This window comes from Pogona vitticeps, chromosome 2 (assembly GCF_051106095.1).
Source record: "Pogona vitticeps strain Pit_001003342236 chromosome 2, PviZW2.1, whole genome shotgun sequence".
In the NCBI taxonomy this organism is placed as follows: domain Eukaryota; kingdom Metazoa; phylum Chordata; class Lepidosauria; order Squamata; family Agamidae; genus Pogona; species Pogona vitticeps.
In genome coordinates, this window is record NC_135784.1 from 15,265,394 (window position 1) to 15,279,185 (window position 13,792).

Consider the following 13,792-nt stretch of genomic DNA (forward strand, 5'->3'; position numbering starts at 1 on the left):
GGTTAAGGTGGTTTATATTTAATTGGTGGTTTTGAGGCTGTTTCAGAACATCCAGTTTTTCTGTTTTCTTTCAGCTCCAAGGGGAACTGAAGGCAGGTTGAAGGAAGAACTGTTTCAAATATGCTTTGAAAAAGTCACGGAGGAAAGAAAACGCCAAACAGATAAAACTGAAACCGAAGAGAAGGGGCATGAATCTTTTATTTTCTCACATGGAAATATTCTTGAACATTTTTTCCGGAAAGAAATAGATGAAAGCAACACAAGTCTTAACGGCAATGAAAGTCTCGCCAGCCAGACTGGTCTAAATGCTCAGTGGGAGATCCACCGAGGGAAAAAAATGATAGACTGCTCAGAATACAGTGAGGATTTTTGTGATAGTTTATCCCCAGAAAAAGATCTGACAATGCAGAGAGAAGAGGAACCATTTAGATACACAGAGTGTGAAAAAGGCCTCAGTCAGAGTACAGACCATAATTCTCACATGAGACTCCAGACAGGGGAGAAACGGTTTCAGTGCTCAGAGTGTGGGAAGTGCTTCAAGCGGAGAAGCAACCTTGCAGACCACATGAGGAGCCACACAGGGGAGAAACCCTTCACCTGTATGGATTGTGGGAAAAGCTTCGGTTGTCGAAGCACTCTCAGTTCCCATCGAAGAATCCACACGGAGGAGAAACCGTTTGAATGCTCGGAATGTGGGAAGAGATTTGGTCACAACCGAAGCCTTGCTTCCCACATGAAAATCCACACAGGGGAGAAGCCCTTTAAATGCTCCGAATGCGGAAATAGCTACAGGCATAGAAGCACCCTTCTCTCCCATGTCAGGATCCACACAGGGGAGAAACCCTATAAATGCTTGGAATGTGGGAAGTGTTTCCATCAGGGGGCAAGTTTACGCTCTCACATGAGAATCCACAAAGGAGAAAAACCTTTTCAGTGCCTCGAATGTGGAAAGATGCTCACTCGGAGGAGAAACCTTGCCCTTCATATGACGATCCACACAGGAGAGAAGCCATTTCCCTGTGTGGAATGTGGAAAGTGCTTCAATGAGAGGACGCAACTTGCTCGCCACATGAGAATCCACACAGGGGAGAAACCCTTTAAATGCCCAGAATGTGGGAAGAGCTTCAGTCACAGCACAGCCCTCGCCTCTCATATGAGGATCCACACGGGGGAGAAGTCCTTTAAATGCTCCGAATGTGGAAATAGCTACAGGCATAGAAGCACCCTTCGCTCCCATAGGAGGATCCACACAGGGGAGAAACCGTATGTATGTTTGGAATGTGGGAAGTGTTTCCATGAAGGGGCGAGTTTTCGCTCTCATGTTAAAATCCACAGAGGGGAGAAACCTTTTCAGTGCCTCGAATGTGGAAAGATGTTCAGTCGGAGGACAAACCTTGCCCCTCATATGAGAATCCACACAGGGGAGAAACCATTTGCCTGTTTGGAATGCGGAAAGTGCTTCAGTCAGAGGACACAACTTAATCACCATATAAGAATCCACACAGGGGACAAACCCTTTAAAAGCCCAGAATTCCCGTTGGCTGGGGCTGGACTTAGTGATCCCTAGGGTCCCTTCCTAGGGACATGGTGGGGACGTGGTGGCGCTGTGGGCTAAACCGCAGAAGCCTGTGCTGCAGGGTCAGAAGACCAAGCAGTCGTAAGATCGAATCCACGCAACGGAGTGAGCGCCCGTCGCTTGTCCCAGCTCCCGCCAACCTAGCGGTTCGAAAGCATGCAAATGCGATTAGATAAATAGGTACCATCTCGCTGGGAAGGTAAACAGCGTTCCGTGTCTAAATCACACTGGCCATGTGACCATGGAAAGATTGTCTTCGGACAAACGCTGGCTCTATGGCTTGAAGAGCGGGATGAGCGCCGCCCCCTAGAGTCGGACACGACTGGACAAAAATTGTCAAGGGGAACCTTTATCTTTACCTTTACCTTGGGTCCCTTCCAGCTCTCCAGTTCTAAGATTATCATAGATTATTTACTTACAATCTTGTTCTTTGGAGGTAAGGCAGTGGGCAATATATTTATCCTTGTAATTAAAGAGGGTAGGGTGCTTCCCGATTATATTGTTTCTCAGGTCTCGTACATTCCTCTCCCTCCCCTCTCTTCCCCCCCTTTTTTGCCTTCCACACCAAAAAGTTCGAGATAATTTCCTTTTTCGAAGAATGCCCCAGCTCTTTGATTTTTTTCCTCCTCCCTTCTTACCCTTTTCCATTTCAATAGCGCCCTTTCGACAACAGCGCCGGACAAGTTGATCTCGGTCTTAGTCTGTGCTGCAGGAGGCCCTGTGAATCCAAGGGACCTTCAGATAACTTTCATCTATATTATTTTGCATTTGTTACAATGAAACTTTTCCAAGGATGATGAAGTGTGGGCTTGATATTACTCAACACTTAGTCTTGTGTCCTTCGCATTTTGTCTCCTGTGACCACATGTGGAAATTTAAAGCTGTCCTGGTCTCCACCTCAAGAGGGCTGAGGTGCAGAGCTGGTGTTTACTTGGATTATCACAAAGGAGAAAAAATGTGGTGTTGAGACGAAGTGGAAATCAGAGGCAGCGTATAGAAACATGTATACGTGATTTCTGAGAGTGTTATAAAGGACCAACTATTAGCAGTAGTTGAAAAGAAGTACAGATCAGTGGTTTAGAGTTGGATGCCCAGGCAATAAACTTGAGGAAACATCAGTTTGAAAGAAAGCATGCTAATTTTCCTGGGAAGGGGAATTGGCGGGGTTTGGCTCTCTTATTCGGCACTTAGCAAGAGGGACGACTCACCCGTGAGAGGCACTTTGCTCTCACCTCCGGTCTTACATTTTCCTTTTAAATCAGATCCCCCCCCCAAAAAAACCCCAAATGGCACACATCACTTATCCCCTTATTTTGAAGAACTAGTTGAAAAAGGAGGGATGGGAGCCCTGCAGGGGAATCCAGCATTCTCATCCAATCTTGGCATTTCAGTGTTGAAGCCATGTCGGTGTTTCTGCGAAGCAGGATCCATAATGGCCTCTGATCTCTTTTCCTTAGTTTTCCTTTTAAATCCCTGTGACGGACAGGTGTCCATCACGATGGAACCCTGATTCAGGAGCCAATGGTTGTACAGAAGAGGTGGGACTAAGGATATATAAGAGAATGGAAGACAGTTAAAATTCAGTTTGCAGTTAGAGTCTGAGTTTGGAGGCAGTTAGGGAAGAGTTAGGGATGAGTTAGGGACTGGTGTTAGAGAAAAGCAGTTTAAGCAGTTAGGACCAGCCTGGTGTTAGAGAAGAATAGAGAGATAGAGAACAAGATATGAAATGAACAAATACAGAGATTAACATAATTCTAAGGTAAAGGTAAAGGTTCCCCTTGACAATTTTTGTCCAGTCGTGTTCGACTCTAGGGGGCAGTGCTCATTCCTGTTTCCAAGCCGTAGAGCCAGCATTTTTTGTCCGAAGACAATCTTCCATGGTCACATGGCCAGTGCGACTTAGACACGGAACGCTGTTACCTTCCCACCGAGGTGGTCCCTATTTATCTACTTGCATTTGCATGCTTTTGAACCGCTAGGTTGGCGGGAGGTGGGACAAGCGACGGGCGCTCACTCCGTCGCGTGGATTCGATATTACGACTGCTTGGTCTTCTGACCCTGCAGCACAGGCTTCTGTGGTTTAGCCCGCAGCGCCACCATGTCCCTAAGCAACATGATTCTACCTAAGCAAATATAAATGTTACCAAAGCACAGTTGATTGAATAAATGAAATAAGACCATCTGTGATTTACTTTACATGATTTACTTATGAACACTTTAATAAACATTGTTTAATTGAATAACACTGATTGAAGAGTGATATATGATACATTGAGAAATAACTGGTGGCAGCAGAAAGGGTTGAGAAGTAAATGTCATACCCCGAAAGTGAACCTGGGTTGTGTGGAAGAACAAACGGGGGGACTAGGGGTGTGTGACAATCCCCCACCCCCAAAAGCGGTTTCACCATCCATTGTGGAAACAGAAGAGATCACATGTGGAGGGCTTTGATAACAGATCTCCAAGGGTTAATTGCTCCCCACCCAGGGTGCTGGTTGTTATTATCTTTGAGCAACGTGAAGAAACCCACCTAAAAATAAAACCTTATTAATAAAGTACTGTACTGAACTGATGGACAGTTGAGTGGATAGTTAGCTCTCTGGCTTCGGAGCCAGACAATGGATGTTCGATTCCCACTCTAGGCCTCCTTGACAGGACCAGGACTCCAATGATCCATCATGATCCATGATCCTTCCAGTTCTGCAGTTCCAAGAGGATGATAATGATAAGTACTGGATAGCTCAGTGGTTTTGGTCTCTGGCTGTAGATCCAGAAGTCGGGAGTTCGATTCCTCACTTGTGCCTCCTTGACAGGGGCTGGACTTGATGATCCATAGGATCTCTTCCACCTCTGCAGCTCAAAGGTTGTTGTTCATGGTGTTGTTGTAATTCCAATTATACATTTCCCCCTTTTCACATACGAGCCTTGAGGGTGCTCACAAAAACCCCCCACAAAAGACAATACCCTCTCACAGTGGAAAAGATTGTACTATTAAATTAAAACGAAGATGGGCTTGCAAAGTACAGCATGTACCCACTTTAAGTTTCTTTCGGATGAAAAGAACATCCAATAAAAGGTAAACCAAGAAAGAGGATGATGCTGCAACCTTTGTGCGTGGGAGGCGCTGTTTCTCTCCCAAAGGGTTAAAACCATCGACTAGCAAGTCCCAGAGCGTCAAAAAGGATGGACTGGGGCAGAAGGTCCCCTTCCTGTTTCCGCCTCGGAGGTCCGGTGCCTTTTCCCCCCCTTCCCGCCTGCAAGTCTCGTCGCGGGAGTTCCGGGTAGGTCCTTCTTTGGAAGTCCGGGAAGAGGGTGAGCTCCGGAGCCGGGGAAGGAGGGAGGGAGGGAGGGAGGCGGCGGGGCAGCGCCTGGAGAAGGAAGGGCGGCTCGGTTCTTGGGGGGGGGAAGGCTGGAGGACGGTGTCGAGGGGCAGCAGAGCCCGGAGGAAGGGAGCCTCGGCTGGAAGGAGGAAGTCCCTGGAAGAGCCACGATCCCCTCCCTCCTTCCTTCCTTCCCTATGGGATCGGGGCCGGTGAGCCTCCTCTGAGGATCGCCCCCCCCCCAAAAAAAACCCACCTCCTCCTCCTTCCAGCCTGTGAAGGCGATCCCTCCCCATGGATTCCACCCCCATCACTCCGAACTGGGATGGTTGGAAACCCACTGGGGGGGCTGGGAGGAGGAGGAGGAGGAGGAGGACTTTTCTGCGGGCTGGGAACGGGAAGGGGGGGGGTCCGGCCAAAGAGCCCCAACCTAAGCGAGAAGCTGGTCTCTAGAAGGGCTCCGGCTGGGTTTTGTTTGAGGGACATCTCAGGCGGCGGATGATGCCCTTGCAGGGCCTTCAGAGAAGCTCCAGTGTTAGCTTTTGGGGGGGAGGGGGTTGGGTGAAATTTGATGAGTCGGTTAATATCCTTTTGGAGACAGATAATTAAGAAGAGAAAGGGGGGGAGGCGCGGAGGCAGTGGGGCTTTTGGAGAAAGAAGAAAGGGGTCTCCAGCCAGTTCCTCCCAGACACCCAGGGAAGGCCACCAAAATCTTGCTTCCACAAGGAGCTTCCCTGCTTGCCAGGCCTGAAGTTTCCCATACTTTTTATGCCCCTCCCCACCCAGGCTATTGAATCTTCTTCTTTGGCTCAAGCACATCAGGTCTTGTAAACTCAACTAGCTTTAAAGTTAATCAGTCCCATATACTGTACATTTGTTCCCTTTTCTCGGCTTCACCGTTTCACAGAATTATTGCATATATTTACAGTACATCATTCTGACTCCTGTCCTCTGAAGATGCCTGCCACAGAGACTAGCGAAACGTTAGGAAGAAAAACCTGAACAGCATGGACAGCCAGCCCAAAGAATACAGCAACCATGTCCTCTCTGACTTCTCACCTCAGACTCTCTCAGGATCTCACTAATTGTCTCCCTGACTAACCGAATCTAACTACTCTCATGTGCCTCACTCCTCCCTTCTAGTTTCCCTGGCTCCGTCCCCTAACAACTCCTATTGGTACATGCAAACAACTTTATACATTAGCCCAGGCAGGATGATCCCTACAGCATCTCCCTTCAGTCCTCATGAAACGTTTCCCTTCCTGCCCACAATGAAAACCAGGAAGACTGTGTTTCCATGAGCATGTTCCAGCTTCCTATGGAAACTGTATGCTTCTTATGGGCAGAGACATTCTTATGCACTCATACAGATCCCTCTGCCAATGAAACTTGTAATATGCATCAAGCCCCTACTAAGATTTTATAAACTGGAGCCCGTGGCTTCGTTTATTGACTTTTGAGTCAGTGTTTCCTATATACTGTCTTTTTTTCTTGTCTTCAGTGTTTCACAGTGTTATAGCCTTGTAGCACAATGGTTTAACTGCAGTAGTGCAGCTAAACTCTGCTTAGAACCTGGGCTCAATCCGATCTAGTTGGCTTGAGCCTTCCATCCTTCTGAGGTCAGTAGATTGAGTACCCAACTTGTGGGGGGGATACAATGTGCAGCTTGCGTAATTAACTTGTAAACTGCCCCGAGAGTGCTTTAAGTGCTATGAGGCAGTACATAAGCAGCACACTTTGCTTTATGGAATCTACTAATTATAGCAGTACAGGTTTTCTCTCACCCTTTTAATGCAGATTCTTACTGCTTTCGGTTTCATAAGCTGTTTCAATTCCACTCATTCACTTGGCAGAGACCTCAAGAGAGCTTGGGTAATGTCATTCTCCAGCTGAGCAAAAATATTTGTGTGCTAAAGTCCTTTCAGGGTAGGGGCTTCTGGCTGTCAACAGAAGAGGCAAAGGTGCCTTCTTTAACGGTTATAACAATTATATGTCTTTGGTAGAGTCTTCGTTCTGTTACGTTCCTGTGGTTTGGAGGAGACTCGGCTGGTGCTGAAGCTGATAAAAAGCCCGATGACATGGAGGTTTGGAGCAAAGAGAAATACCTGGAAAGAACAGCACAGACTAATTTCCATGGGGACTTCCTCAGCCCAGAGGTTCAGCGCCAGAATTTCCGAGACTTCTGCTACCAAAAGGATGGAGGCCCCCGGGCGGTTTGCTGCCAACTCCACTGTCTCTGCCGTCAGTGGCTAAAGCCAGAAAAACACACCAAGGCTGAGATGCTGGACATGATCGTCCTCGAACAATTCCTGACCATCCTCCCACCAGAGATGGGGATCTGGGTCAGAGAGTGCAAGCCGGAATCCACTTCCCAGGCTGTGTCCCTGGCGGAAGGTTTCCTCCTGAGCCAGAGAGTGGAGAAGAAGCAGGAAGAGGAGCTGGTGAGAGTTCTTTTCTTGAGGGGCCAAGAAAGTGCCCGAAAAACCCACAACAACCAAAAGTGCTCACCCTTTTATAGAAATCATCCTATCTATACATGCCCCTCTTTCTTAATGCTGAGAGCTTTTCCTGTACCATTTATTATTTAATTTCTTTCTTCAGTCTTGTGTTGATTGTCCTTATTTTGTTTTGTCTGCAGGTGTTTTCAGGATTCTTCTCTGGCTTCTCTCAGGCGATGGATGCTCCATCGGACTCAGCACAAGAGTCTCTCCTCCTGAAAAATACAGAGGAGAAGGATGGAGGAGCTGCCTTGTTAGGTAAGACGCTCGTCAGCCTGTTGTGCTTAAGACTCCCTCTTTCTTGTATCTCGCCCTGTGTTGATGGTATTTTAGATCCCCTGTGCTCATGTAGACGATTAACCTTTTGTAAATCAAAACCAGACGAATGACCTTTGGTCTAGATGGGTGGGATAGAAATCCAATCAATCAGTCAATCAATCAATCAATCAATCAATCAATGACTTTTTAAATAAATTTAAGAAATGAAATGCTTATGAAACTGAAATATCTTTCCACCCCTTGATCTCCCTGGCAGAACCTGGAAACATGATGAGGACAGATCCTGGCTCATCATTTCTTTGTGGAGGAATGGAAACTCTGCCCCTACAGTCAGGACAGGTAGGAGGAAATAGAGGAAGAAGGGGGACCCTGAAATAAACTTCCCCATTGAACCTGCTTTTGTCACAGATAATGGTGAGGGAACCAGGGGGAAATGATAAGCTAATGGTCGAGTGATGTTCGTCGGCATCCGTTTTCTTCTGGAATGCACTTTAAAAAGGCGGAACGCTTATGATACCGATGAGAGAAAGGAGTTTCCTTTTCCAGCAGGTTGCAGACGCTTTTGAGGAACTGGCTGTGTCTTTCACGGAGGAGGAGTTGGCGCTGCTGGATCCGGTCCAAAGAGCTCTGTACAGGGAAGTCATGGAGGAGAATTTGGCCCATGCAGTGTTCCTGGGTAAGCTTTCCTTTCCCTTTCCTTTGCAGCCATTTTCAGAGAGGTAGAGCTGTGTGAGTCTCTTCCAGGAAGAATAAGATGCCAGATGAAATAGCAAGGAAAGTATTGTGGTGAATTTGCCTCACTACCAGCTTCTGTTATTTGAAATCCACAATGACGTTGTGTCCGATGGCGACTGCAGCTGCAAAAAGTCATGGTGCCATAAGTGTGTTGATTTTCAAGGCTTTGTGATAAAGTCCAGCTGATGAAACCAATTTATGAACAACACACAAATATCAAAGTACGTATGTCACAATTCTATACCACCCCAATGCTTTCTTCCCTGGGGTGTTTGAGTCTGGAGTCGAAGGTCTTTCTGCTTAATTGTGGTTCAGTTAGTTTACAGTTTTATTTCCCGTTAAAGCCACGTTTTTCTTTTCTTTCAGCTGGTGAGGTGGGAGAGAGGAGGTCTAAGGAAGAACAGCATCAAATATGTCTAGGAAAATGTGCTGAGGGGAAGAAAACCCAGGAAATAAAGACTGAAACTGTAGAGAAGAAGGATGAATCTTTTCCTTTTCCGTATGGCAGTTTTCATGAAATCTCTCTCCGGGGAGAAACAGATCAAAGCAATGAATGTCAGAAGTTCTCCGTGTGCAAAGAAAGCTCTCACTGCCAGGCGAGTCTAAATGCTGCCTGGGAGATCCGCCGAGAGAGGAAAACGATGGAACGCTCAGAATACCGTGAGGATTTTTGTGGTGCTTCATCCTTGGAAAGAGAGCTGACGATGCAGAGACGAGAGGAACCATTTAGACACACGGAGTGTGAAAAGGGCGTCGGTCAGAGCACAGACCATACTTCTCATATGAGACTCCAGACAGGGGAGAAACCCTTTGAATGCCCAGATTGTGGGAAGAAGTTCAGCCACAGCACAAGCCTCCCTCACTATATGGGACTGCTCGCTGGAATGAAACCATTTCCATGCCCAAAATGTGGAAAGTGCTTCAGTCAGAGAACACACCTTGTTGAACATATGAGGATCCACACAGGGGAGAAACCCTTTGAATGTCCAGAATGTGGGAACAGGTTTGGCCACAAGCGCAGTCTTGAGTCCCATATGAGGATCCATGCAGGGACAAAGCCCTTTACCTGCTTGGAATGTGGAAAGAGCTTCAGGGCTAGAAGCACTCTTAGTTCCCATCAAAAAATCCACACAGGGGAGAAGTCCTTTCAATGCACTGAATGTGGGAAGAGCTTTAGACATAAAAGCACCCTCCGTTCCCATATGAGGATCCACACAGGGGAGAAACCATTTCCATGCTTGGAATGCGGAAGGAGCTTTGCCTGTAGAAACACTCTTAGTTTCCATCGGAGAATCCACACCGGAGAGAAACCATATGAATGCCCGGAATGTGGGAAGAGGTACAGTGTTAAGCGAAGCCTTGCTTTCCATGTGAGAACCCACACAGGGGAGAAGATATTTAAATGCTCCAAATGCGGGACCAGCTTCAGAGATAAAAGTGGACTTCGTTCCCATATGAGGATCCATACGGGAGAGATTGTTTAAAGGCTTTCAGTGTTGAGAATATTTTCCCTCAGGGTGCAGGTTTTTGTGGTCTTGCAGCAGTTCATGCAGAGGAAGAAACTATTGTGTTTTGAGTGAGGAAAGACATTTACGCAGATTTCACACCTTGTCTCCCATATGAGGATCCACACAGGGGAGAAACCACGCCTGGAACTAGGACTGTGCTTCAATCAGTGTGCACAATTCACAGCAGAATCCACAGAGAGAGACAGTGATGGTGTGGCAGTTCTTGAAGTGTGGGGCCACCTCTGGGCAGGAAATGCACTTTATAAGGAATCAAATACAGTGGAACCTCGACTTATGAATGTCCCTACCTACGAACATTTCAACTTATGAACCGCGCCGTTCGCAAAATTTTGCTTCGAGTTGCAAACGGAGCTTCGACTTACAAACAGAAAAAAGTGTTCTATTTAAAACGTGTTCTCCTGCCCTTTTTAAAAGCAAAAATGTGCTTCGTTTTGTTTAAAAGGTGCTTGGGTTAAAAGGTCTTGTGTTTAGAAGGTGTTCCCTCCTCTCCCCTCCTTTCCTGCCCTTTTTTTTTTACCTGTTCATCTTAGGCCAAAAGAAGAAGAGTACGGATTAACCGGCTTTGCATTACTTCCTATGCGAACTAATGCCTCTACTTGCGAACTGCGCCTCTACAGAAGAACCAAAAACAGCCAGAACAGTCTAAATGGTTTTCAATGCATTCCTATGGGAAATTTTGCTTCGACTTACGAATGTTTCGACATACGAACACCGTTCCAATACGGATTAAGTTTGTAAGTCGAGGTTCCACTGTAATGCTCATAGCTGAGAATATTGTAGATCTTTTTCCATAGGCTGAGCATTACAAGTGTGTAACATACTTGAGAGAGATAGAATTATGTTCTGTCCAGATCTTGAGAGGGAAATATATGTGTCAGTGTAATGAAAGCAGGTAGGGTATATCCTATGTTTATTATTTCTGTGGTCTGTTACATTCTTTTCACCGTCCCGTCTTTTCTTTTGCTTGAATCCAAGAGCATCAGAACAATCACTTTTCTTTTTTGGGAAAGTACTCCCAGCTCCTTGAGTATCTCTTCTTCTCGCTCTTTTCCAGTTCAACAGCGCCTTTTCTACAGCAGCGCCGGACAGGTCTTGGCCAATGTTGCAGGACGGTCCGGTGAAACCAAGGGTCCTTCAGATAACTTTCATCTATCTTTTTGTTCTTTGCAACTTTTCCAGGGATGATTTGTTCAGCCATGAGCTAGCATGTTATACTTTGCATGAAGTCTTGTGGCCTTCACATTTTGGCCACTGGAGCCACCTTTGGAAGTGTGAAAACACATCTTAGATGCCGCCTCAAGAGGGCTGAGCTGCCCAGCAGGTGTTCATTGGGACTGTCATGAAGCAGAGCTAACAGGATGTCAAGATGAAGTGGAAGGGCGGGCAGGGCTAGAGCCCCATATTGAACCACGTACGTACAGTGGTGCCTCGCACAACGAGTGCCTCACACAACAATGAATTCACACAACGATGCCTTTTTCTGTTAAATTTGCTGCCTCACACAGTGATGTTTCCTATGGGGGATTTTCACACAACGATCTCCCCTTTTCGCTCCTGTAAAAGGATCTTACAATGTTTGGAAGCTGTTTTAAATGATTGCAATGGTTAGTCCACCTCCTGAAGCCTATGCAAACTGATTTTAGTGTTGTTCTGACACTTCGTTAATTTATGATGATTTTTTTGAATTTTCTCCATTGGAAACCATTGGATGGTCTGTCTAATGGTTTCCAATGGAAAAAACAAAAAATCATCATAAATTAACGAAGTGTCAGAACATCACCAAAATCAGTTTGCATAGGTTTCAGGAGGTGGACTAACCATTGCAATCATTTAAAACAGCTTCCAAACATTGTAAGACACTTTTACAGGAGCGAAAAAGGACTTCGCAAAGCCATTGAAATGTATTGAGTCGGCTTCAATACATTGCAATGAAGGAAACATTGTTTCACACAGCGATGTTTCCTATGGGGATTTTCACTCAGCGATGGCAATCCGTTCCAATTGGAACGGATTAACCGGTTTTCAATGCATTCCTATGGGAAATGGTGTTTTACAGAACGATGTTTCACACAACGTTGATTTTTTTGGAACCAATTAACATCGTTGTGTGAGGCACCACTGTATATGAGTGTGAGGAGATTCTTCCCCCTTGTAACTCTTATGGTAGACCCACACGTCCTGGACTCTAGCAAATGTATTAATGTCCTAAAGTAGCCCGTGTACTTTCTTTATACCTTGTGGTCTAGCTAAGCCCAGTGTATTATGAGTAACAGCCATTCTCTACAGGGGATGGAAACATGTAGCCATTCCTGCATTTTCCTTCTGAAGAAAGCCTCGATTAATGGAGGCAGGATATCCTTTAAGTGATCCCCAACCTTGGGCTTCCAGATGTTCTTAGACTTCAACTCCTAGAAATCCTGGCCAACAGAAGTGGTGAAGGCTTCTGGGAGTTGTAGTCCAAAAACATCTGGAGGCCCAAGGTTGGGGACTACTTCTTTAAATAAGCAGGCCAAGGACACCCTAGATGAATTCTATATATAATGGTCAGCCAGATGTGAAAGAAATGTTCCAACTTGGATACATCCTGTGAGAAAAGACTATTTAAAAGAAAACGAACTGATTTTTAAATTGTTACGATATTTGATATACAAAACTTACCTTATACATTCTGCAATTTGGACTACTATACTGCCAGCATTAGTAAATGCTTTCCTGATACCTTACATCTTAATATGGCTCTGGACAAGTGTAATGAAGGCCCCAGTCTTAGCGATTGTTCAAAAAAATGGGGTAGCAAGCACTGGTTTAGGGTTGGATGCCAGATAATAAACATAAGGAAACATTCATTTAAAAGACTTTTAGATCAAGTTAATTTTGTGAAATTACCTTGTTGTCCATCTCTCCGGAGAAAGTGATTTATTCCACAAAATGATGAAAGGCATTACCACAAATCGGTTCCCACCCTACAAACATTTTCTTCCTTGTTCACAGGGCCAAAGCCTGTAATTACCAGGTGTGACTGAATCATGAGAGAATCATTTAAGACTTAAGGAAGTCCTTTTTCACACACTGCACCGGAAATGGTGGAATTCTTGACTCAAAAAATAACGATGACTGTCAGCTTGGATGGGAGTAAAACCATCTCTAGCTGCTGGGAGCAGGAAAGCAGATGATTTACTCACCTCCTGCCTATAGTTGCCCCAGAAAGCTTGTCAAGGTGAAGTGGATTCACTTGAACAAGGTCCTCACAACACTATAAGAGTTATAACATTCCTTGGTAACTTGGTTGCTGTTGGTCCATCACAGCTGTCATTTTTCCCTTTTAGGGCTCATTTCATTGTGAGGTCAGATAACCACATCAGCCATATCTAAGTTCAGTTGGGTATCAAGGTGTCATTTAAAAGCTCCATCTCTCTTCAGAGGACAAGAATAAAACGTTGTTTCCTTCCTGGTGAGGCAAGTGGGTGTCTAGACACCCACATATACATCATCAGTCTCCCTAATTCTACAAGCTTTGTCAATCTACATTACTTCTTTGCATAACATGATATCTAAACCACATATATGTGGATTTAGTTTTTTAAAAAGGCAAGCAGGACTTTGAGAGTGTACAAAATTGCTTTCTCCGTGGAATTATCACAAACACTTGGCACGCAGCTTTGGCCAAAAGGGTGATGATTGTTCTTTTGCCACCCATTTCCATAACCCTCTCTTGTTTCGGAAATCATCAGGGCTTGTGACTGATCCTGTTTTGGGTTACATTTCCCAGGGGACTCAGGGAATTGTTGCCCAAAAATGTATGTTTCAAAGCTCTGAATGTGCCCTTTGCTAGCTGATCATCCTAGGAGAGGGATA

General features: G+C 45.6%; 2 protein-coding genes across 13 annotated transcripts in view; both read left to right on the plus strand.

Annotated features, from left to right (window-relative positions):
- Nucleotides 1–13,792, plus strand: part of LOC110071154 (uncharacterized) — an 83,838-nt gene that overhangs the window by 35,489 nt on the left and 34,557 nt on the right. For 8 of the 12 annotated variants that reach the window (XM_078387428.1, XM_078387430.1, XM_078387431.1 and 5 more), the window contains one exon: nucleotides 1,942–3,819. The exons of 1 other annotated variant lie outside the window; for it this stretch is intronic. In XM_078387428.1, the coding sequence (XP_078243554.1) occupies nucleotides 1,942–2,158 (217 nt within the window). In that variant the 3' untranslated portion in view covers nucleotides 2,159–3,819. 3 more of the 12 variants (XM_078387437.1, XM_078387436.1, XM_078387445.1) reach the window with 2 other exon arrangements.
- LOC110070753 (uncharacterized) lies at nucleotides 4,788–10,825 on the plus strand. Its single transcript, XM_020778470.3, has 6 exons — nucleotides 4,788–4,857; nucleotides 6,900–7,337; nucleotides 7,535–7,652; nucleotides 7,930–8,012; nucleotides 8,220–8,349; nucleotides 8,775–10,825. The coding sequence occupies exons 2-6, from the start codon at nucleotides 6,975–6,977 to the stop codon at nucleotides 9,890–9,892; spliced, it is 1,812 nt and encodes a 603-aa protein (XP_020634129.3). The 5' UTR covers nucleotides 4,788–4,857; nucleotides 6,900–6,974; the 3' UTR covers nucleotides 9,893–10,825.